This window comes from Peromyscus eremicus, chromosome 16_21 (genome assembly GCF_949786415.1).
Source record: "Peromyscus eremicus chromosome 16_21, PerEre_H2_v1, whole genome shotgun sequence".
NCBI lineage: Eukaryota > Metazoa > Chordata > Mammalia > Rodentia > Cricetidae > Peromyscus > Peromyscus eremicus.
The window spans coordinates 15,350,507-15,373,261 of NC_081432.1; the positions used below are offsets into that span (position 1 = coordinate 15,350,507).

Below are 22,755 nucleotides of genomic sequence, written 5' to 3' on the forward strand. Positions count from 1 at the left end.
TGAAAAACAAGGTGAAGGACTCTTGAGGAGGTTAACCTATGGCTCCCACGTGGACTTGAGTCCACGTATACTTACACTCACAGAGACCCACTGAAAGCAGCCTTTGACAGACACACCTGATGTGTGAAGCAGCCAGGCCCAGCTTGTGGAAGTGAGCTCGCCTCCTCTCACTTAATTAATTGAATGTCAGCATTTTGAAATCTTATTTTTGAAATCTTCCAAGGAAGAAACCATGTGGTATAAAGTCAAGATGTCCTTTAACTCAGATGCATAGAGGTCCTGTGTGGGGAGATACTGTTGACTGACAGACATCTTTTTGAAATCGCTCCAGTCTGCTGGGTGAGGAGATCAGCCTGGACTATAAACCCACAACATGTTTATTCACAGACAAACCAAATATAGCTCATCTGCCCCTTTCGAGGCAACACCTAAGCAAGAAAAGAGACAATGCAGTCCTGTAAGAGTCACTGGCTGGTTTGAGGTTTTGAGGGAGAGATGTGTTTGTCCTGTTAATTAATTGCTGGTGAAGCCAGGGGTTTTGAAATAATTCTTCCCCGGGCTTGGCACTGAATCAGTTAAACTTGAGGCCATACATCAGCCCCCGTGCACAGGCTGTGTGCCTGCCTCTGCACACACCCATCCCGGTGTATATTATCTCATATGCAAATTCAGACCGTCTGCCTGTTACAGCTAGAAAACCCACAAAAGCCTTCTCAGTGTGCTCCGAGTCAGTTCTCCACAAGTATTTACTGTGCAGTGTCATATTAAACCTTAGGGTAAATAAGGCCGCGCTGGCTCGCTGGTCCCCTCTGCTGATGCTAAGGGGCTGCTGCTCTTCTGGGAGCCAGGAGATGGGCACAGCCTCCTAGCCACTCCTGGCTTTATTTCCTTGTATTTGTTTACTTTCTTTGAATTAGGCGGGCCTCATCTCCTTTTAGATGTTAAGTCCCCGGAGGCAGGGGCTGTGTCCTGGTTGGTTTTTGTGGAGAACACTTAGCATATTGTGGGGGTATTACAAACATACCATCTGTGCCCATTTAAATTCAGTTGAGGCCTCCCAATGCTTCTCTTTGTGTCTTGCTGATTATAGAAGTCTGCACTGGAATAGACATGCCTAGCCACAGAAGGCTCTAGAGATCCCTTAAGTACACATTTTTGCAGCCTTGCAAGGTTTTTGTTTTTGTTTTTGTTTTTAATGGTTCTAGTCAAGTTATAAGGACGTTGGCCTGTAACCTATTAATAGCTTGCATTTTGAAATTTAGATACCCCTACTACATGTCCATCACATGAACGTAGAAAATTGCTTCTTTGGCAGAGTTTTCCTCTGGGGAGTGTTTCTCATCCGTGTTGATGGTATTTATTCATTGCTTGGTCTATATTCAGATATAGGGTTTGGCTTCTTTTAAGTGTTATCTCAGATATGAAGAAACCCGATCAAATCCATAATCCCACTTTCGGATTTCTGGAATGAAATTGAAGTGCACGTCTACAAGGTATGCTCGCATTCACCCAGTGAGCTTGCCGTGATGTGTAACTGATGTCGTTGTTCAGCAGCCATACTTCACACAATGTGAACTCCATACATCCTTGCCTATGCCTATGCCTATGCTTTTAAGATTATGTTATTCCTTGAGGGAACTCTCATTTAAAAAGTCACAAAGTTGGGCCACAGAAATGGCGGAATGGTTTAAGAACACTTGCTGTTCTTTCAGAGGACCCAAGTTTTGTTCCCAGGACTCAGAATCACCTGGAACTTCAGCTCCAGTGGATCCAAAACTCTTCTCTGGTCTCCTCAAGCATCTGTACTCACCTACACACACACACACACACATGCGCACGCGCGCGCGCACATGCACACAGGCATGCATCAAAAAACTTTTGGTGAACTATAAAATACATGGACGGGACATACAGAAAGGTGATGGGTTTTTACAAAATGAAGACAGCTGTGAAGCTCACACTCAGGAAACGCATCACAAGAGCCCCAGATGCGTCTCTCTCTAGCTCTGCCCTGTGCTCAGGTAAGCCTCTGTTCTTGAACTGCTCTTAAAATGAATCCTACCGAGTGTCCCCTTTTGCCTCTGGTGCCTCCTGTGTGCTGTTTCTGACCTTTATCTGAACTGTTTCTTGGAGCTCAGGTTTCTTCGCTCGGGCTGCCTCAATCTACAGCAAGTTTCTGCCGTCATTGGTGGACATTCAGGTTGTCCCTGGGTTGGCGCTGTCGCGAATATGAGACCCCCTAAGATGAGTCTCTGTGTCTCTGTTTGTGTCGGGTGTGTATTTGCCAGGGGGACCGCTGTGACACACACCATGTCTCGGTTTAATTGGTGCTCATCACCCGACAGTTTTCTATGCACAGAAACTAAGGGTTCCACTTGCTTCATGTTTCCCAGCATCGAAACTTTCTTCTTTATCCTCTTAACCATTCCAGTGAGTGTGCTGGAGTAGGATTTGATTTTGATTGGTATGTCCTTGGTGATCTGGGCCCATTTTGTACGTGTGTGCATGTTGCATGCATCTGTTTGTATACAGATGTGCACACATGGAAGCCAGAGGCCAACAACCCAATCTCTCTACTTTATTATTTTATTCATGGGGTTTTTTTTTTGTTTTTGTTTGTTTGTTTGTTTTGTTTTTTGATACAAAGTCTCACTATGTAGTGCTTGGCTGGCCTGGAACTCACAGATCCGCCTGCCTCTGCCTCCCAAGTGCTGGAATTAAAGGCGTGTGCCACCACTGCCTGGCTCCCCCTTGAACTTTTATAATTAGCCCAAGTGGTTAAACTGATCAGGGAATACATTCTTTTAAGCCCTCCATGCACACCACAGACCACAGCCCATCTGGGCACTGCTGACTCTGAGCAGTGCCAATGGTCAGGGTCCCGTGTACTGAGATGAGGTTAGCCCAACACAAACCCTTACTCCAATGGGAAGAGCCACCGGAAGCAGTGGCCTGAAAGTAGGTCAACAGCCTCCCAAAGAAACAGGAGGTAATGGAATTCTGAGGTTTTCTAAACAAGGAAAAAAACCCAGAACATTCTAATGGGCATTCCCTCTGGGCTTGGAGACTTATATACCATCTACCAGAAATCCCTGTGAGGTACTACTCAATGGTTGATAGTATCTTGGTATTCATCTTCAGGTACCATGATGTTTAATGATGCATTATTACAAAGGGCATTCCAGGTTAAGTGACCTGTACAATTCTCAGGTCGCCGCTAAACTTTTTGCTTCATGTAACCTACACACCTGTCAAGGGATTACGTGGTTTTTGTTTGCCAAATCTATTCATTCCGCATTTCTTCAGAAATTTGACCGAAACATGACTCAAAGAAGACCAAACATGTATGTGTCGAAAGCACCCTGCCAGCTGTTGTGGAGGAATGCGGGAATGGGAGGCATGAAGGTCTTGGTTTCAAAACACAAACATTCCAAGTTGGGCGAGGTGCACACGGTTGTAACCTCAGCCCTGGGGAGGTGGAGGCAGGAGGATGGCAAGTTTAAGACGAACTTGTTGACCTAGTGAGACCCTCTCTTGAAATACAAGTGAAAATAAAAAGCAAAAAAAAAACATTCTAGCAAAAGAGGAAAGGGAGGAGAAATTAGCATTTACTAAGCATCTATTACAGGTGCCCAATACTAAGCTATGTGCCTTTCTCCAACTCAGTAGAGTTCAAGGTCACTGGTGATGTCCCCACATGACCCACTGTGCACTTGAGACTTGGGGCATTAATTACTTAGGGCTTCATAGCTACTAGTGCAGGTCAACAGCAAGGCTCAACATAACCAAATTTGACTCCAAAACTTTTATTTCTAAAAGCGGTCTTCGAGGCTGCAGAGATGGCTCGGGGGTTAAGAGCACTTCCTGCTTTTGCAGAAGACTCCAGCTTAGTTTCCAGCTCCCACATGGCCGCTCACAACCTTCTGTTATTCCTTCCCAGGGAATCTCATGCTGTCTTCTGGCCTCTATGGACACCTGCACTCATGTGCACATACCCCATTCAGACACAGGTGCACCCGTGTCTGAATAAAGCTTTAAAAATAATGACCTTTGAGGGTTTAACTCAGTGGTTGCCTAGGTTACACAAGACTTGGGTTCAACACCCACAACATTCATTAGTTAGTATGAAATAATTTTAATATTCCAGAAAGATTTCAGCATGATATAGAAAGTGGATGCATGTTGTTCCCCTGATGTCCACAGCTTATGTTACCATGGTGCAGTTCCTAGCCTGAGGAAAATGGCTCAGACAGAACACTCAGCTTCCTGGTTCTCCCACTTGGTCCTTCCCTTGTTCCAGGACTCAGCTAGGCTCTCACACTGGATTGGCTTGCCCAGTCTTTTGTGTATCCACCCTGAAGTCCATGACAGTCACTCAGTCTTTCCTGGTCTTATCAGAAGTGTTTCATGAAAAGAGAAAATGCTTGAAATATATGGAGAGATTTAAAAAAAGAAAGAAAAGAAAAACAATGCCATTCCATCTCTTTTAAATTGTACAAGAAGCTGACTGAGGCAGGAGGATTTAAGTTCATGGCCAAGTGGGGCTACGTAAGTTCCAGGCCAGCATGGGCCGTGTAGTGACACACTCTCTCTGTCTCTCTCAAACAAAAAGACGACACAGTAGAAGTAGCAGAACATTTTAGGGATATACATTGCTCGTAGCTCCATGTGTATGCTTGCAATCATTTGTTTTATGTGTGTGTGTGTGTGTGTGTGTGTGTGTGTGTAGTATATAAATCTGGAGACTGTAACAGCTGAGACTGTGATAGTGTACTGTCTTTGAATGCTTCCTTCATTGTCAGCTTGTGGGATCCATGTTGTTCTTTTCAATGGCTGTCAGATTTCATAGTGTGTGGTTTGTAAGCCATCCCTTTATTGGTGGACCAATGGGCTACAGTCAGTGTTTTGTACTTAGACAAGATGGCTATGCCAAACATCCTCTCTCTCTCTCTCTCTCTCTCTCTCTCTCTCTCTCTCTCTCTCTCTCTCTCTCTCTCTCTCTCTCTCTCTCTCTTTGTGTGTGTGTGTGTGTGTGTGTGTGTGTGTGTGTGTGTGTGTGTCTACCTGCATGGTGACTTCTATGAGGTAAGTGACTGAGCCAAGGACCAAATGCATTTTCCACTGTCATAGTCATTACCAAATTGCCCTCCCCAAAGTTGTCTTTCAACACACACCCCTCCCACACGGAGCCGCCTCCTCAAGTCCCAGTTGAGCTGTGAATGGGAGTATTCTAATCTGCTAACAATGGTTTTGTTTAGGTCGTGGTCTGGCGGGTGTCTCATCCATTGCGCATTTTGTTGGCCCACTTTGAGTCACCACTTTGCTCCTAAGTGCTCCTGCAGATGCCGTCATGAGTCTAAAAAGAACCGTCTTAAGTACTTCCAGCTCTTTAGGTTCAACATGGCTGTGAAGGGGTCTGCCTAAAGCCTGAGGGTTCCATAAAACGCTAGAAGACTACCTGTGGTGTGTCTGAGATTCAAGGTGAATTTACAATGTGGTTGGCTCCTCTGAGAACCCTGTATTCTTGAGCAAATTGTGTAATTATAGTGTCAACTCTTCGAGAACAGAAGATTAGAACAAGTGGAGAGATAGCTTAACCCTAGCGTGTTATCGTTGTTGTTTTAAAATGTATCTAGTTCATCATTCTTGTTCTGAGTGTGATGGGGGTATGTGTGCTGTACACACATGCTAAGTCTGGATGTCGGGACCGCTTGCGTGACTCAGTTCCTTCCCCCAACCATGTGGTTCCTCGGGATCCAACTTGGATCATCAGGCGTGGCTTCATGTGCCTGCACCTTGCTGACCCTACCATCACTAAATTATTTTTTTTTTATTTTATACTTTTTTAATACTCCAAACATAAATCTTTAATCACACTGTTAGGGTATCTGTGAAATTTAATTTTAGAGCAGATGCAAAGTTCGTATGTCAAAATCAGATATTTTCTATTGACCTAAAATAGTTGTGAAAGTAAAAATACCAAAAACACACGAGTGAGACAATAAGATGAACACTGGTCACTCGGTGTCTAGCATTGCAGGCTGTGCAAGTAGATTGAAAAGAAACAAGTGAGTGTGTAGTGTTTTATTGTACATATTGAAGTCCGTATTTTATTTTTCATATTAATATAAAAGTATGCCCCAGTTGATAAATGCAAGGGAAGTGAATTTGATGTATTTCTCTGATGAAAAGTTTAGATGAAAATCAGCTGTTAGTATACAAATACAACACAGTAATGTCATTGCTGCATTTAAGAGAGCCACAGGGGCTGGAGAGATGGCTCAGAGGTTAAGAGCACTGGCTGCTCTTCCAGAGGTCCTGAGTTCAATTCCCAGCACCCACATGGTGACTCACAACCATGTATAGTGAGATCTGATGCCTCTTCTGGCACGAAGTCGATAGAGCACTCATATACATAAAATAAAAAGAGTCTTAATTTAAAATAGAGAGAGAGAGAGAGAGAGAGAGAGCCGCAAAAGGTAAAGGAGGTTCAGATCATTATAATGGTACCTTCTGATTGGTGCTAAATGATTAGTGTACAGTGATTGAGTAGTCGAGTAATCTAGGTGATTGAACTTGATTGATTTCACTAAATTATTTTTACTATCGAATATATGATATGATAGAAGTGGGTGTGTAATAATGTCAGGTAAAGCAGAGAAAGTACCACTGGGATTCTAAGGGGGTTTGGAAAGAGCGGATGGCTGAGTGACCCTTGACCTCTTGTGTCCCCTCAAAACTACCTTGACTGCTGAGCTGACTTTGACAAAGGTGGGTTTTTGGTGTTGGGATGCAGTTTTCATGGGCTGTATATTCATAGCTTTATATTTTCACTTCATTAGTTCATCTCAGAATTTCCTGAGTCTCCTCATTTCTCTGTTTTGCATTTAAGATCTGCATTTTTTGGAGGTGAGGGAGGAATGTGTGTCCTGCAGCCTTCCTGTCTGTTGGTCATTCTGCCTGACCCGTGCACCGAGGCTGTGCTTCCGTATTCCCTGACAGCCTAGCAGGGTGGAGTTAAGGCTGTGTAGTGTTCTGTAGGCTTCTGTCTTAGAGCGGGTGAGCTTTCCATAGACACTTTAGGAACTTGCCCTTTGCAGAGTTTACTTGTTAGGTTCATTTCTTTATTCCTCTCATCCATCACCCACCCTCTTCTAAAGAGAAAGTGGAATTAAAAAAAATATCAATGAGAAAATATCTTTTTAAATGTAATACTTAAAGAGATTTGAAGAACAGCTTGACATTTGAGATTTGAATATTGTTCAAGGCCGTTGCAGCTAAAATATGGTTTTGGCTTGTCTTGTTAATAAACAAAATTAATTAGTGAACATTTGTGTCTATATCTGATTTATTCGTGTGCACTTTATCATGATGCAAGTGTGTGCATACAGATCATTAATAGCTTTTAAGCCATAGTTGGAGACTGCGTTTTTCTGATTAACTAGTTAAAGTGAATGCAAACAAGTACTATTTACATTAATGTTTAGAGCAGGGCGTGTTGGCTCATGCTTTTAATCCTAGCATTTATGAGGCAGAAGCAGGCTTATCTCTGTGAGTTCAAAGCCAGTCTAGGCTACATAATGGGTTCCAGTGTAGGCAGGGTCACATAGTGAGACCTTGTCTTTGAAAAAAAAAAGGAGGAGGAGGAGGAGGAGGTTTGGATACATTCGTGTTATTTAGAAGACTCCACAAGTAATTTTTAAGGCATTTCCCAAAGCTCAAATTAGAAAACACGGTCAGAAGGCAGTCCTGGGAACAGCTCCTCTCCCGCTCGCTCACGCTGTTTAAACCATCATCTTTTGCTAGCAGAGAACTGGCAAGCACCACTTCCATCTTGTCTCAGCATTTATTGGGACGTTTGCTATGGGCTGGGGAGACCCTGCTGCACGCTTGACCTGTAGCGTATCCCATGGTTGTCATGGAAACTGTAGATGAACCAGTAATGCCACACTATATTTTAACAACACCTGGAAAAGCAAAAGTTGTTTCCCATGGTTGCCAGGTGAGGGGCGGTGCCCAGGCTGAAATGTCAAAGCCTTGTTTTTAAATATGGAGGTGGGGGTGGGGTGGGGGGATTTGGGGGGCGTGGAGGCAAAGACTGGAGTCTCCCATTGCTTAACTAACTGTATGTGAAGGAACAGAGGAGCTGACTGAGTTAGTTCTTTCTTGTTTATAAGGGAAAAAGAAAGAAAACAAAACAAAACAGAAATGAAAATAGCAAGAAGCCCTGAAGGGACCTGGGCTTGAAAGAAAGCCTCTGGGCTTGCCCTGGGCTCCCGGCCATGCATCAGGTCGTGTCTTTTTCCTTGTCTTTTTGAGAACACCAAATTGATGGCGATCATCACTGATTCATGAGCTGACTGACATCTTTCAGGTTTTAGTTTTTCTCAAGTGTAGGCACATGAAACTGGAGTTACAGGCAGTTGTGAGCTGCCATGTGGGTGCTGGGAATTGAACTCAGGACCTTGGAAAGAGCAGCCAGTGCTCTTAACCACTGAGCCATCTCTCCAGCCCGAGTCCACTACTTCTTAAAACCCATCTCCGTGCACTCTGTATAACACTGTGTCCTTTGTGTGTCGGGGCGGGGGGGGGGGGGGGTGTTCAGTTTCCTGCCTGGCTTCCACATGCCTTTCCAGGCTCACCTTGTATCACTCTACCCACTCAGTGCCAGCTCCCGTTCATCCCTTATGGTTCAGCTTCACCGACTTCATCAGGGATAGACCGTCTTTGACCTTCCAAACTAAAGTGGGTTCTTCATACATAATCTTTTCTTTGTGTAATGGTAAGGATGGAGCCTACTGCCCCTGAGCTACATCCCCAGCCTGTATGGTCTTTGATATTGTTTTTCATCTTTAAGATTCATCTTTAGTTACGTGTGTGTGTGCATGCGTGCATGCATGTATGTGTGCATGTGTGCATGTGCGTGTGTGTGTGTGTGTGCGCGCGCGCGCGCGCGCGGGTGCCTGTGGAGGCCAGAAGAGGGCATTGGATGCCCTGGAGCTAGAGTTACAGGTGTTGTGAGCTGTTGTGTGGATGCTGGGAAGTGAACTCGGGTCCTCTGCAAAAGTAATGCCTGCTCTCAGCTACCGAGCCATCTCTCCTGTGGGCTCCCGGTAGTTGATACTGAAGTCATACCTTTCTCATTTGGGGAAGGTCAGTTCTTTCCCAACCAAGGCTAGGGAGGTTACGTGTCTTCCTCAAAGCGGTAGAGCCACTTATGTCTGGGATTCTGGGTCAGGGCTGGCCAACCTGAAAGCCGTGTCTGCCATTGACCTATCTTTCCTTCAAAACCCTAAGGATAGACAAGGGCCCATGAATCAATACCGTAGGTTTCAGAACATGGCCTGACTACCTTCCTACTCTGTACTCATATGTTGTGTGTGTACATGTGTGTTCACGAGTTCGAATACACGTGCCTGTGTGGGCATTTGGAGGCCAGATGTTGATTGGTGTCAGGTGTCTTCCTCAATTCCTTTCCGTGTTGTTCTTGAGGTAGAGTCTCTCACTGAACCTGGAACTTACCAGTTCAGCTGGGCTGGCTGACCAACAAACCCAAGGATCCTCCAGTCTCTCACCAGTGCTGGGATTATGGGCGTGCATCCTTGCACTTGACTTTTCACATGCGTGCTGGAGACTGAACTCAAGTCTCCATACTTGTGCAGCAAGTACTTTATGGACAGATCCTATGATCAGATCCTTGGATCCTTCAAGTCATTCCTTAAGTACCCGTCTTCCCAAACCCTTGCTCCCACCTCATGAGATTGTAACTTACTGGAAGTCGGGCCTTGTTTTTAGGGGGCTGGAAATGAAACCTGGGGAGCTCATGGCATGTGTTCCAGTGCCAGCCAGGACCTGCTTTGCTGGTATCATCTGCGTAGCAGTGACGTATATGGTCTTGCATAAGGAGATGCTAATAAAGTGCTTTTGTGTGGGGAATCTTAAAGGAACACACCGTTTTATTCCGCTTCATCTTTTCAGAGGCTGGAGTTATCCCATAAAGGATCTCAGTGGCAGAGTCCATTGCGAACAGAATTAACCTAGAATCATTTAAAGAGACATCACTCGTCTGCGTCTTTCTGGATTCTTCGTGCCTGTTTCCTCGGAAAGGGAAGGATTAACTGCAAGTATTTTCTGCTTTCCTTCAGGAATTAAGTGATTTACAGCGTGATCCACCTGCTCACTGCTCAGCGGGACCTGTGGGAGATGACCGTAAGTTCACTCTGTTGCTAGGTTGTGCTACCATTGGAAGGATGGCTTTGGGCAGCTTTAAGTGACTACCGTCCCTCTGTGTTTCAGTGTTCCACTGGCAAGCAACCATCATGGGGCCCGTAAGTACAACTCACACATGTGGACTAAACCCCCACCCCCCCACCCCACCCCCCACCCTCGTGGCCGCTCTTCACTATTGCCTTTTGACCTGTGAGCAGATGCTTATGACTCAGGTTGACTATTCTCATCCTCTGAATCAGTCACGAAGCAAAAACATGATTGAGGGTTTGCAGTGATTTTTTTTTTTCCTGAAGCAGGGTTGGCAAATACCTGCTGGGTCACAGCGATATCTTCCTGTGCTTGTACCAACCCCGTTACACAGCAAGGTCATGCTCTCTGTGCACACAGTCTGTGTTGGCCTTATTAATTTTTTTTTTCAATACAGTGTCAACTGTTTTTAAAGGAAGTGGAGCCTTCCTCACCCATCCACAGTTCTCATAGGTTTGAAATAAGTCTGACCTGGGAAAGGAATTGCTACATCCGGCAGGTGTCCGTCTGCAGTAGGTCTCATCACGGCTCTTGACTGCTGAAGAAGTGGAGGAGTCCTGCTGTGGGTGGTCTGTCACCTTTTGAGTTTGTTACGCTGCCCTAAACTGGCCCCTCCTTGTTACCTATATTTCCTTCTACACCTGAGAAGCATCAAGGGCTTGAAACGGGCTCTTCTTTCTGTGAACAAGATGCTAATTGTGAAAGATCAGACACTCCATTCCAGTCTGCTTTCTGGATGAGAACCCGCTAGCATTATCCTTCCTGAATGCCATACATACCTCCCCTAGGGTGCTTTATCTACTCAGATGTGGAGTTTTAAATCATTTGCCCTCATATCCAAACTGAAAAAAAAAAAAAAATGCTGAATTTCAAAGAAAAGTCTCTGAGGAATTATCCTAAATGACTCAATTATTCTATTAAGTTGTTATGTTAGAGGGGAAAATGCACCATGTTTACCTAACAGCTTTCAATAAGAAGCTAGTTCCTTCTGATTGATGCTCGTTATCTGCCACGAACCTTCCCGTCATCTAGAGGTGTGCCTCGCCATCAGAGCCGGGGCCTCCATGGTATTTCTCAGGTGAATCATGGGTAGTAAGCAATTGCGATGTTGTTTTGCATGCCTCTCTTATTTTAGGAGCGTAAGCACACTCCACCACCCTCTGTAATATCACTTGACTGCCCACACAGACCATGCTTATCTCCATAATTTGTTGACCTTTTTTATATTTACTAAACTAGAATTAAGCAACATAGTAATAATCATTACATAATACAATGCTCAAATCTTTATGCAGAACTTTAAGCAGGGAAAGAATAACAGGGACAGGGTTGCTTTTATTACCCATGGTGCATCCCAGTAAATATGAAGGAATTAAAATAGAATTGGAGGTATATTTTGCTACTATTTTACTATTTTTGTTTTTGTTTTTTTCCTTTAATCTTTCTTTCTCGTGTGTGTGTGTGTGTGTGTGTGTGTGTGTGTGTGTGTGTGTGTGTGTGTATTTCCCTTACGGCCACTTAGGAGGTGACCAAGCTTGAATTCCTTTGGTAAAGTTGATGCTTAATTCCGTATATCATGAATACCGAATTCACCCCGCTGGGTTTGGGAGTTTTATCATCTACAATATAAAGTACTAGCAAATGAAACTTGGGGGTAAGATACGTGATGGTGCCACTTAACCTCTTACTAATGTATTCCCTTTTGGTCGTTCTTAAGTGGACACTGGAACTTAAAATTTGGAAATTTAAAAAAAAGGTAAATATTAACCATAACCTTTAAAAAGTACTAGTGACTGCTCTAGAAAATTCTTTCCTCACAGCAGTCCTCGTGTCTACACTGGTACCCATAAACGATGTGTTTGGTTAAATCACACTGCTATTCATGTCTGCTTCTCTTTAAACTTGGTGGGCACCTTGGAAAACTTCCTTCCTGGAAAGGAGCCTGCTCTCCAGGTAAATTACTTAAACGTACGGTGCTAGGATCATGTTTTTGACAAGCTGATATTTGACGGCATTGTTGAGAAGATGCGGCCATCTCTTTCACGGAATCATTCAGACTCGTGTACATGTTGTGGCCGGACACTGATGCGCCCTGTTGTGTAATTTCAGCCTGACAGTGCATACCAAGGTGGAGTCTTCTTCCTCACTGTCCACTTTCCGACAGACTATCCCTTTAAACCACCAAAGGTATTTATTTCTGTGACTGACGTGTCCCATAGCAGGGGTTTTCACTGTTTGTCTAGAGATGGTCTCGTGATGTCACAGACTGTGGGTAGGTTAGCAAGGGCAACCTCCTTTGTACAACCTCCAGATTACTATAAATGTAAACTATAAAACGCCCTTCCGTAGTCAAGTACTTTCCTTTGCCTGTTAAACTAATGGTGGCATTGGCTACAAGTTAGGCTTGTGGGCTTTTCCTCCTTACGAGATGTGTGTAGTCTGGAATGCTTTTATAGTCAAGAATCAGGCTTTTCTGTCCGTGTCATCTTTCCAAAGAGGACTCTGTTTTCTTTTTTGAAGTATTCAGTGAACGTATATGGAGCAACCACCATGTCCCCTCACAATGGGAACCACAAAGGAAACATTGAATGGCAGAAGGGGATGAAAACACACTCTGAGGCTTAGAGTCCAAAGAAGAAACAAGTGATGGGGGTGTGAAGGACGGAGAACGAACATCAGCTGATAGGACAATAATTATAGCACTTTTTAAAAATTATTTTATTTTATTATTATTTTTTCTATCATCAGCTTGATACAGTACAAATTCTTACCCTAATAGTGAAATGTTTCACTGAATCTTGCCCAGTGATTGAGTAAAACCAAAACTTATTATAAGCCACAGTCATCCTAGGGTCCCCCCCTGCTATGTAGCCTCCCTGGATCTGCGGGTTGCAGTCTGATTGTCCTTTAATTATAGCACGTTTAAAGCACCTGGTTTAAAATCATACGGATGACGTCACAGGACAGTGGCTCTTGTCAGATTTCGAATCTGAGTGGGTTTTACAGGACAGGCGATCAGCGGAGGCATCTCCCTCGTGCTCTGACAGACTTGGTGACCTGTTTATAGATCCAGGTGGCCTGCTGGGAATTACTCCAGGGCGGGTTAGGAGGAGTATTTGGAGGGGTGGTGAAAAGCCAGAGCAATTGGTCCAGGTGCCGCTCAGCCAGTCACGCCAGCTGTTGCAGACATCCTCATTACACCCCAGACGGTTCCCAGCACCTGGAGGGGAAAAGGAGGTTAAGCTGAGTTAGTCTCCTTCAAATTCCCCAGTAGCCAAGCTGCATGTAGGCGTTTCTGTTCCAAAGCTGGGTAAAGTTGAGCAGCACGTTTTACCCTTGAGTGGGTCGGTTCTGCTTGTTCATACTTTGTGACGATCAACACTTTTTGTTCTTCTTTTTCTATGTGTAGATTGCTTTCACAACAAAAATCTACCACCCAAATATAAACAGTAATGGGAGTATTTGTCTTGATATCCTGCGGTCCCAGTGGTCGCCAGCTTTGACTGTATCGAAAGGTAATTGTATTTCTCAGATTTAAAATAGGGATGGGAGGATTGTCAATGTCTAGGGACCAGAGTTTAAGCAAAAACCAAACATCAGACAAAAAAATAATAATAATAATGCCTCAACCCTCTGCTTATTCCTGTTTTGATTTTGCTTTCTCTGAGAACTTCTGGCTTTTAGTAAACTCTGGAGTTGGGAGAAATGAATGGATGGGCAAATCTAAACGAAATCCGAGATTTAAAATACTGGAACTAAGGGTTGGGGAAAAGGCTCCGAGAGACAAAAAGTTCCTACTGCTCTTGCAAAGGACCTGAGAGAGGTTTCCAGTTGGGCTGCTCACAGCCATCTGTAACTCCAGCTCCAGGGGACCCAACACCCTCTTGTGGCCACCCAGGGCAACTGCACTCACATGCGCATGTGTACATACCTCCATGGACACACACACACACACACACACACACACACACACACACACACACACACACACACATAGACACATAACTAAAACTAGAAAATAAATCTTGAAAAGTTGCTAGAGTTAGAAATTTTATGGTACCCCTGTTGATGTCTGTCCTTCTGTCTTTACAAAAGAAGTTAAGAGCAATGCCAGTAAAAAGAGCTTGGTTGTCTAAAAGGGGGGATAAAGAGAGATTTGGGGACTCATCCCATTCATTAAAGCGTCTGTTGACAATAAAAAGTACAACTTCAGGACAGGCTGATAAAATGAGCAGTTAGAAAGGAAGGGTCTGCTTCCTACTGCAGAGTGACGCCGCGCAGATAGCACACGTGTCTAGCTTGAAGAATCTGCAGCATCACCATGACTGACACCTGACTCATGCTGGCGCCCATCCTTCAGAGGTGACATCACCTGGTTCTTTGCTGCACTCACTGATCCGTAGAAACCCATTCGGTTCCATTCATTGGCCAGTATTGTACAGGGCCAGGAGTCCTCATCTTGTTTCTCTAATGGAATAGAACCTGGCAGCTGGAAGAAACGGCTTGGGTCTACACACATCTGTCCCGGAAGTGGCTACCACATTTTCCACCTTTTATAACTTCAAGTCAGGTGTTTTCCTGGCAGGTTTCAGGAGGCATTGAACTCCTGATTCTTCTGCCTCAATGTCCTAGGTGCTGAGATGACAGGCATGAGCTTGTATGTCTGGTTTTGTTAGATGCTAAGGATAGAAGCCCTGGGCTTGCTAGGCAAGCATTCACAACTGAGCTGTATCTCAGCCCTATAGCGTGTTCTTTTTGTTTGTTTGTTTTTGTTTTTTGTTTTGTTTTGTTTTGTTTTGTTTTGTTTTTTCCAGACAGGGTTTCTCTGTGTAGTTTTGGTGCCTGTCCTGGATCTCGCTCTGTAGACCAGGCTGGCCTTGAACTCACGGAGATCCATCTGCCACCACCACCCAGCTCAGCTTGTTCGTAAAAGGGATAATCTTACTAGAGGCAGGGGGCACAGCTATCATTGTTTCAAGTCTTAGGTAAAGCCAAATACCTCCAGGTTGATTATTTATAACTGTTCATTTTCCTGACCTAAAATGGTTGTGTAGCATCCTTTCATAAAGTTTCAGCAGTGGGCTGGGCAATGGTGGTGGTGCACACCTTTAATCCCAGCACTTGGGAGGCAGAGGCAAGCAGATCTCAGTAAGTTCAAGGCCAGCCTGGTCTACAAAGCAAGTCCCAGGACAGCGAGGACTGTTACACAGAGAAACCCTGTCTCAGGAGGAAAAAAAAATTCAACAGTGATTAACATAAAGTGAATAAAGGAAAAGATTCTGTCTATAGTTATTCGGATTGCTATAGTTTTTCTTGGAATGGTGTCACAAAATGGCTCTCATTTGCCACAAGCTGCTAAGTCCTTGTCATTTAAAGAAATGGCAGGCTGCCAGGTACTCGGTGCCTATCTGCTGATGCTATGGCTTTTTATAAAAAATAATTAGTATTATTAGCTTCCGGAAACTTTCCTCCAGTCTCATTACATGCAGAATAGGATGGTGACAGAATTACCAAAAACGGCTGCTGTGCACCTGGTGCATGCCGAGCACCCGGGGTAGACACCTCTGTCCCTTTCTTCCTGGCCACTGAACATTTGCTTTGGTTTGTGATAGTGACATGGGGGCGGATGCTTCCTGGCAGCCCGAGTAGGGAGATGGGGAACTTCACTCTTGTCCAAGTTCAGGAGCTAGCTCAGACCTCACGAGTCTATTTGTCCACTTTGCACTTTTCTGTATTTAAAGGCCTTGGTTGACTTTTGCCGGGAGTTGAGTCTGGATGTCCGAGGGGGCCGGGAAAAAGGTACCTTGTCCTCTTGGTTTACTGTACAAGGCCCGAGTCTCTTGGGGCAGGGAGAGGAAAATAAACACAGTTTTTCCTTCACTCTTGTTGTCCCTTGTTCCTCATTTAAGAGTCTACTTTGGGTGGGGCAGCAGTGGCACACGCCTTTAATCCCAGCACTTGGGAGGCAGAGACAGGCAGATCTCTGTGAGTTCGAGGCCAGCCTGGTCTAGAGAGGGCAGCCTGGTCTACAGAGCGAGATCCAAGACAGGCACCAAAACTACACAAGAAACCCTGTCTCGGGAGAACTAAAAAAAAACAAAAAACAAAAAACAAAAAAACCTGTTTTGCTCTATAGATTTACCTTTCGACTAGAAAGAGTAGAAAAAAAGATGAAAGAACCTAGCAGAGGAGAGTGGGTGGAGTAGAGTGGGAGATGCTTCTAAGAGCTCCTTGGATGAACCACACACATGTGAAGCAGGTTAAGGTTTTGTCTCTTCCTGTTTCAGACACTTAGGTGGGGTTTGGTTTTGTTTTTAGGACAAGGTCTCACTATGTGGTCCAGGCTGGGGTCCAGTTGGCGGTTGTCCCTCTCTTGGCCTCTCTAGGGCTGGGGTACTGGTACTGGCATGTGCTCCTCTGCCTGGTGTAGGTTTTTTTTGTTTGTTTGTTTGTTTTTTAGGTCTAGCTATTTGCATTAGTCGTGTTGACATGGGATAACAACAGATACTGTGTGCAGTTTCTGTTTATCTTTTAAAATACACCAGTCAAACAGAAATGGTGGTTCATGTTTGTAAGTGAATATAACTAAATATGAGGTGTAAGGAATGGAAAATTTGTTGGAAAAAGACCTTATGTTTCATGGACACCACACACCACACACAAACACACACACACACACACACACACACACACACGTTCTTGACTTGAAAGATTGTTAACAGCTACTTTGGAGGACCCACGTTGTTTTAAGTAAATGTAAATAACTTAGAATTAAAAATATCAAAAATAATAATTTCATTACTTAAAAAAAAAAAAATGATATTTGCCGGGCAGTGGTGACACACGCCTTTAATCCCAGCACTTGGGAGGCAGAGCCTGGCGGATCTCTGTGAGTTCGAGGCCAGCCTGGACTACAGAGCGAGATCCAGGACAGGCCCCAAAACTACACAGAGAAACCCTGTCTTGAAAAAAAAAAGAAAAAAAAAAAAAGATATTTACCTACCAACTGAAATTAATATAAAATGCAGCCCCCCCCCCCCCATGTGGCTTTTATATTTTTACAGTGATGGGTTTTTTTGGTTTTTTTGCTAGGGCCTCAGGCATGCTTGGCAAGCCTCCTGCCCCCGAGCTGCTCTCTTGCCGCTCCGTGTTCTTCTCCTCTTTCGTTTTCTTTATATTCGGTGTAGTTATTTTCATGTGGGCAGGTTCTATAAAGCGGCCACGGCCTCACCTAATGGAATGTTTTTGTTTTTGTTTTTCCCCAATCCAGTGCTGTTGTCCATATGCTCACTGCTCTGCGATCCTAATCCAGATGATCCCTTAGTACCTGATATTGCACAGATCTATAAATCAGACAAAGAAAAGTAAGTGTTTTCTGCCATGCACTTCCTGTTGGGTGCATTTCAGGAGAGTTTGCTGCCTGTGTGTGTGTGATATTGGAAGTACACTTAACTCTGTGTAAGTTTTGTTTTTGTTTTTTGGTTTTTTTTTTGTGTGTGTGTGTGGTTTCTTTTTTAAACTGTCTTTAAAACCAAAACCAAAACCTCTTTCCGGGTCAGTGTTTAGTAGTACATGTTCTCTCTCTGTGCTACGCCCTCGTCATTTCTAGCTGGCAAATTAAACATGGAAGGATTTAACCACTGGGAAGCACTGGGCACTGTCTTCTACTAGGAAGAGAAGTTCTTTGTTTTTTGGGGTTTTTTTTTGTTTTGTTTTGTTTTGTTTTGTTTTGTTTTTTCTGTCGAGCTTTGCGCCTTTCCTGGAACTCACTCTGTATACCAGGCTGGCCTCGAACTCACGAAGATCTACCTGGCTCTGCCTCCCGAGTGCTGGGATTAAAGGCGTGCCCCACCACCACCCGGCCTGAGAAGTTCTTTCAATTGCCCGCCCACACTGACCTTCTCTTGCGGCTGCCTCAGCCTCCTGGTGCCTGATAACCCTACCTCAGGGTTGGCGTCTACAGATTTCTATTTGAAGTTGGTTTTTTGTGTCTTGTTTTTTGTTTTTTTAGTTGAGATATATTTTCAGACAGATTGCCGAGGAATCTAGGAATTTAAAAGTCATTTGTTTTCGCTTTTATGTTGGCATGCGTCTGTGTTACCTCAGCCCAGTGACAGGTGTAAGCATGAAGGTCCTCATGAGGTTTCTAAACAGAGAGAGGCTCCGGCAGGCTAAACGTGTGTGTTTTGACTCTCTCTCTTTTTATATACCTACAGATACAACAGGCACGCAAGAGAATGGACTCAGAAATATGCAATGTAATGTTTGAAAACACTTTCACTTATACAGAGTACTGTAAAATCTATGTCTTTTTCAACATTAGCAGTGAATCCGGCGCTGTTCACTGTCTCCTTTGTTCCATGAATCCTTTGGGTTTTTGTTTTTTTTTTTTTTTTTACTCATTTTAAATGTGTTTCTGAAGCAAGACAGAACAAACTTCCAAAAATACCCTTCAAACGATGCTGAGAGCATTTAGCATTTTGTGCTCGTCGAGGAGGACATTTATTTTGGTTCCTGAGACACTTGGACACCTGCGTCTTCAAAGTAAGATCCGCGAGACACGCCTGAGAAGCAACCAGATGATTTTTTTTTTTTTTTTTTTTTTTGCTGAAAGGAGATGTTTTTACACAATGAGAAACACTGTATGTATTGTCCAGGATGTCGTCACTTTTATAAATCTGAATTCAGATTTCATTCTTTGTTAGCTCACTTTATAATTTGTATTTTTTTACTGTATAGACTAAATATATTCTATGTCAACTCATGACCTTTTCTTCCCTCTGTGAACAGTATTGAAGCCCCCAACAGCTGATGATGAATTAACTGTGCCCCCCTCCCCCGTCTTAGGATATTCTGTGAGTTGAATGCATATTTCTTAAACCGGAACTGATCTTCGCACGGTCTTTCTCAGTATACCGATTAGAATGGAGAGACCCTTGTTTGGTTTTGTTGTACTTGACTTAACTTTATTGCAATGTGAATTAATTGCACTGCTAAGTAGGAAGGTGTGCCACTTTTTTTGTTGTTGTTGCTCTTCACATTTGAATTTTTTTTTTTCTGTATAGGCAATATTCTATTGACACCTTTTACAGATCTTACTGTAGCTTTTTCCATATAAATAAAATGCTTTTTCTACTATTTGTCTTGATTACTTACTGCAAAAACCAAAACTGCTTGATCTATCCCTCAGGATCAAAACTCTATAATTTTGCATGACAACTATTTCCAATGTGGAAAATATGATCTTTTTTTTTTTTTTTTTTTTTTTTGCATTTAGAAGAAATTTGTTTTCACTTATTTATTTGGGGGTGAGTTCCATGGTGCACGTGAAGGTCAGAGGACGACTTGTTGGAGTCAGTTCTCTCCCTCCACCCTGTGGTTCTTTGAAATCCAACTCAGGTCACTTTGGTCTTGGTAGCAGCAAGCACCTTTCACCCTTGACCATCCACCTCCTGTCTTGGCATTTCTCATAACCACTAATTGCATATAAACTTGACTGCAGTAGGTTAACTACTGCACCTCTTTACCAGGTTGTCCGCTGTGAACTGGTTTACTTTGGTCCCTTGTTGTAGACGAGAATTTAGAAGCCGGGGTTTATCCACATCCAAGATGGAGTACTTACTTACAAATGTCCCAAAAGGAGTGTGGGTGTGTGCGTGTTCCTGACTCTAAAGAGCAGTCTTGAAAGCTCCGAGGAGCCGCCAGGTTGGCTCCTGAGAATGACTATCAGTATTGTTGCCATGACATCACTCCATGTTTGAAAGTCTAGAATCTCTAAAATACAATTTTAATGCCATCCCAACTTTAACAGCATCTCTCTGCCTTTATGTTATCAACCATTAAAAAAGGGTACTTCTGTTTTTCTAAATTGCCAGCTAAAAATTAATTTAAGTAAGCAATTTACCTTTCTAGATTTTTAAAGAAAACGAATGTTTGAGGTTGAACATACATCTTGTTAATGGTTCATAGGCACATCACACTCGAGTGTGTCATCATTAACAGTGGCAGTTGTCTTGATTAGCACAGTAGCTGTGTAAATGATTAAGAATTACTTGGTAGCAAAAGATTCAGCTCCATTGATTATTTTATCCTGATTTGTGATTACTGAAGCACAGGCTAGCCTCTTAGGAAATATATCATTATGAATGACTGTAAAATAATCAAATGAATTGTGAAATGGATGTGTAAGAAAATACAGGCTTTGGGAAATAGAGATATTAATGTCTTGAAGTAGCCATCTCATGAACCAAACACGTTACTATCCATTCTGTGTAAACTAAATATCTCCTGAGGTTGGGTGCTCTCATATTTAGATAATATTTAGTGTATCTTGAAAGTAAGAGATTTTGTTTCTTGAGTATCTAAAGTATCACCTAAAAAAATTCCTTTGTGCTGACTATGGTGGTACATACCTTTAATCTCAGCATTCGGGAGGCGGAGACAGGAGGATCTCTGTGAGCATGCGGCCAACCTGGTCTACCTAGCGAGTTCTAGGCCAACAAGGGCTATAGTGTGAGAGATCATGTCTCAAAAACAAATAAAACATTTTTCCCATTTGTATGGCATTTATTTTTGGAAGTGTCTTTTGTTTTCTTTTTCAAGTTTTCTCGTGTGTGTGTGTGTGTGTGTGTGTGTGTGTGTGTGTGTGTGTGTATGCACATGTGCATGCTGGTGTCCAAGGAAGCCAGAGTGGCCATCAGATCCCCTGGAACTGGAATTTTACCAGCTGTGAGCTGCCCAATGTGCATGCTGGCACCTGGGCTCTAGTCCTCTGCTAGAGCGGCTAATGTCTTCACCACTGAGCATCTCTCCAGCCCCTTCTTTGTTTTTCTAATTAAAATCCTGAAACTTGCTTTAACTCTTGTATCTCTTCGCTTATTTACATCTGGACTCAGCGGTTAAGACCACTGGCTGCTCTTCCAGAGGTCCTGAGTTCAATTCCCAGCAACCACATGGTGGCTCACAACCATCTGTAATGAGATATGGTGCCCTCTTCTGGCCTGCAGGCAAACACGCAGCCAGAACACTGTATACATAATAAATAAATAAATAAATAAGTAAGTAAGTAAGTAAGTATTTAAAAAATGATAATCCTACTCCCCAGGGAAGTATGGACCAGGTCACCATATGAATCTGTCGTTCTTGCTTAATACTAACACGAAACATGAGTTGGATTTTAACACTGCCTTTTCAGGGGCCAGGGCGATAGCCAGTGAATATAGATGCTTGTCACCAAGCCTGGTAGAAACGAGGAGCCGACTTCCACAAGTTGTCCTCTGGACTCCACTGTAGCATGCTCTCCCCCTCCCCCAACCCCAAAATAAGTAAATATAAAAAAAAAATCCAACTTGGCTTTTCATAAATTAAACATAAAGGACTTCAGACTTCCAAAGATGGAGTGGGGGTGGGGGGTCTCCCTTTTTGAAGTCCTGGATGCTTCCTGGTAGTTGAGAACCTGTAAACTGGATTGTAGGTATTTGTAAATGCCACATACAGACGGGAAGCTTTTGAGGTGTGGCATTTACAGATACCTACCGTTCCTGTCCCTGGCTGTCTCAGCAGCCTGTGGTTCCCGAAGACCATCCTCACACACACTTGCTTGGGGAAGCCACGCGTCACTGCTGATGTGCACCGTGTCCTCTTTGCGTCCCTGCCACTAGGGTGACAGCAAAAGCCAACCATGTTTATCAGCCTCAAAAGACCCAGAGTGGCTTGATCACCAACAGAACATGAGAGCCTGCGTTGTAGCAGAGGATGGCCTTGAACCTCTGATCCTCTGGCCTCCGCCTACCTCCTAAGTACTAGGATCACAGGTTTATATGTTGCTGGGGGTAGAACTCATGGCTTTGTGTATGCAGGCAAGCCCTCTACCAACTGAGCCACGCCCCCAGCCTTTACATTTGTTTTGTCATAATGCAGGATGGAATTCAGGACTTCAACATTGCGGGCAAATGTTTTCATGTGGGTCTATATGTCTACCTCTAGGTCTGGTTTATTTGTTTGTTTTTTTTGGGGGGGGTTGGTTTTTGTGTCTGTTTTAGATGGAAAGATTGGAAAACCAAATTTCCTTACCAGATGAAAAGAGACCTTGACTTTGAGATGCTTCCTAGGTCTGTTGACTGATATAGTCAATTTGGATGGGGCTCAGTTTCTAGTCCAGTTGATGATGTTTGAAAATTTGATCTCTTGTAGAGTCACGAAGTCCTGTTACACATTCATTTTAGAACCAGCCATGGCATTGAGCCCAGGGCCTCTTGCATACTTGGCAAGTACCCCATGGCTGAGCACCATTGGCCCTTCTGTAGTCCCTTTCTTTGACTGCATTTTACAAATGAGGCAGCAGGTAGAAACCCATGAGATTTCATTTGTTAAACTGCTATGTGTAGATAACTACTCAGTTTGCTGAGTAGCTTCTGTAAGACCTTGTCTTTTTCTTAAAAATTCCATTTATTTACTTGTGTGTGCATGTGTCTGTCCACACGAATGTGCGTACAGATC

The 22,755-nt window shown here is 43.6% G+C and overlaps 1 protein-coding gene across 2 annotated transcripts in view; it reads left to right on the plus strand.

The window, feature by feature from the left end:
- Ube2d1 (ubiquitin conjugating enzyme E2 D1) overlaps positions 1 to 19,470 on the plus strand; it is a 30,890-nt gene extending 11,420 nt beyond the window's left edge. Inside the window, exons 2-7 of one of the 2 annotated variants that reach the window (XM_059281967.1) lie at positions 10,146 to 10,209; positions 10,297 to 10,328; positions 12,367 to 12,444; positions 13,667 to 13,772; positions 17,528 to 17,621; positions 18,474 to 19,470. In XM_059281967.1, the coding sequence (XP_059137950.1) occupies positions 10,146 to 10,209; positions 10,297 to 10,328; positions 12,367 to 12,444; positions 13,667 to 13,772; positions 17,528 to 17,621; positions 18,474 to 18,519 (420 nt within the window). In that variant the 3' untranslated portion in view covers positions 18,520 to 19,470. The remainder of the gene's footprint in view (positions 1 to 10,145; positions 10,210 to 10,296; positions 10,329 to 12,366; positions 12,445 to 13,666; positions 13,773 to 17,527; positions 17,622 to 18,473) is intronic. The other variant, XM_059281968.1, reaches the window with a different exon arrangement.
- The last annotated feature ends 3,285 nt before the right edge of the window (positions 19,471 to 22,755 follow it).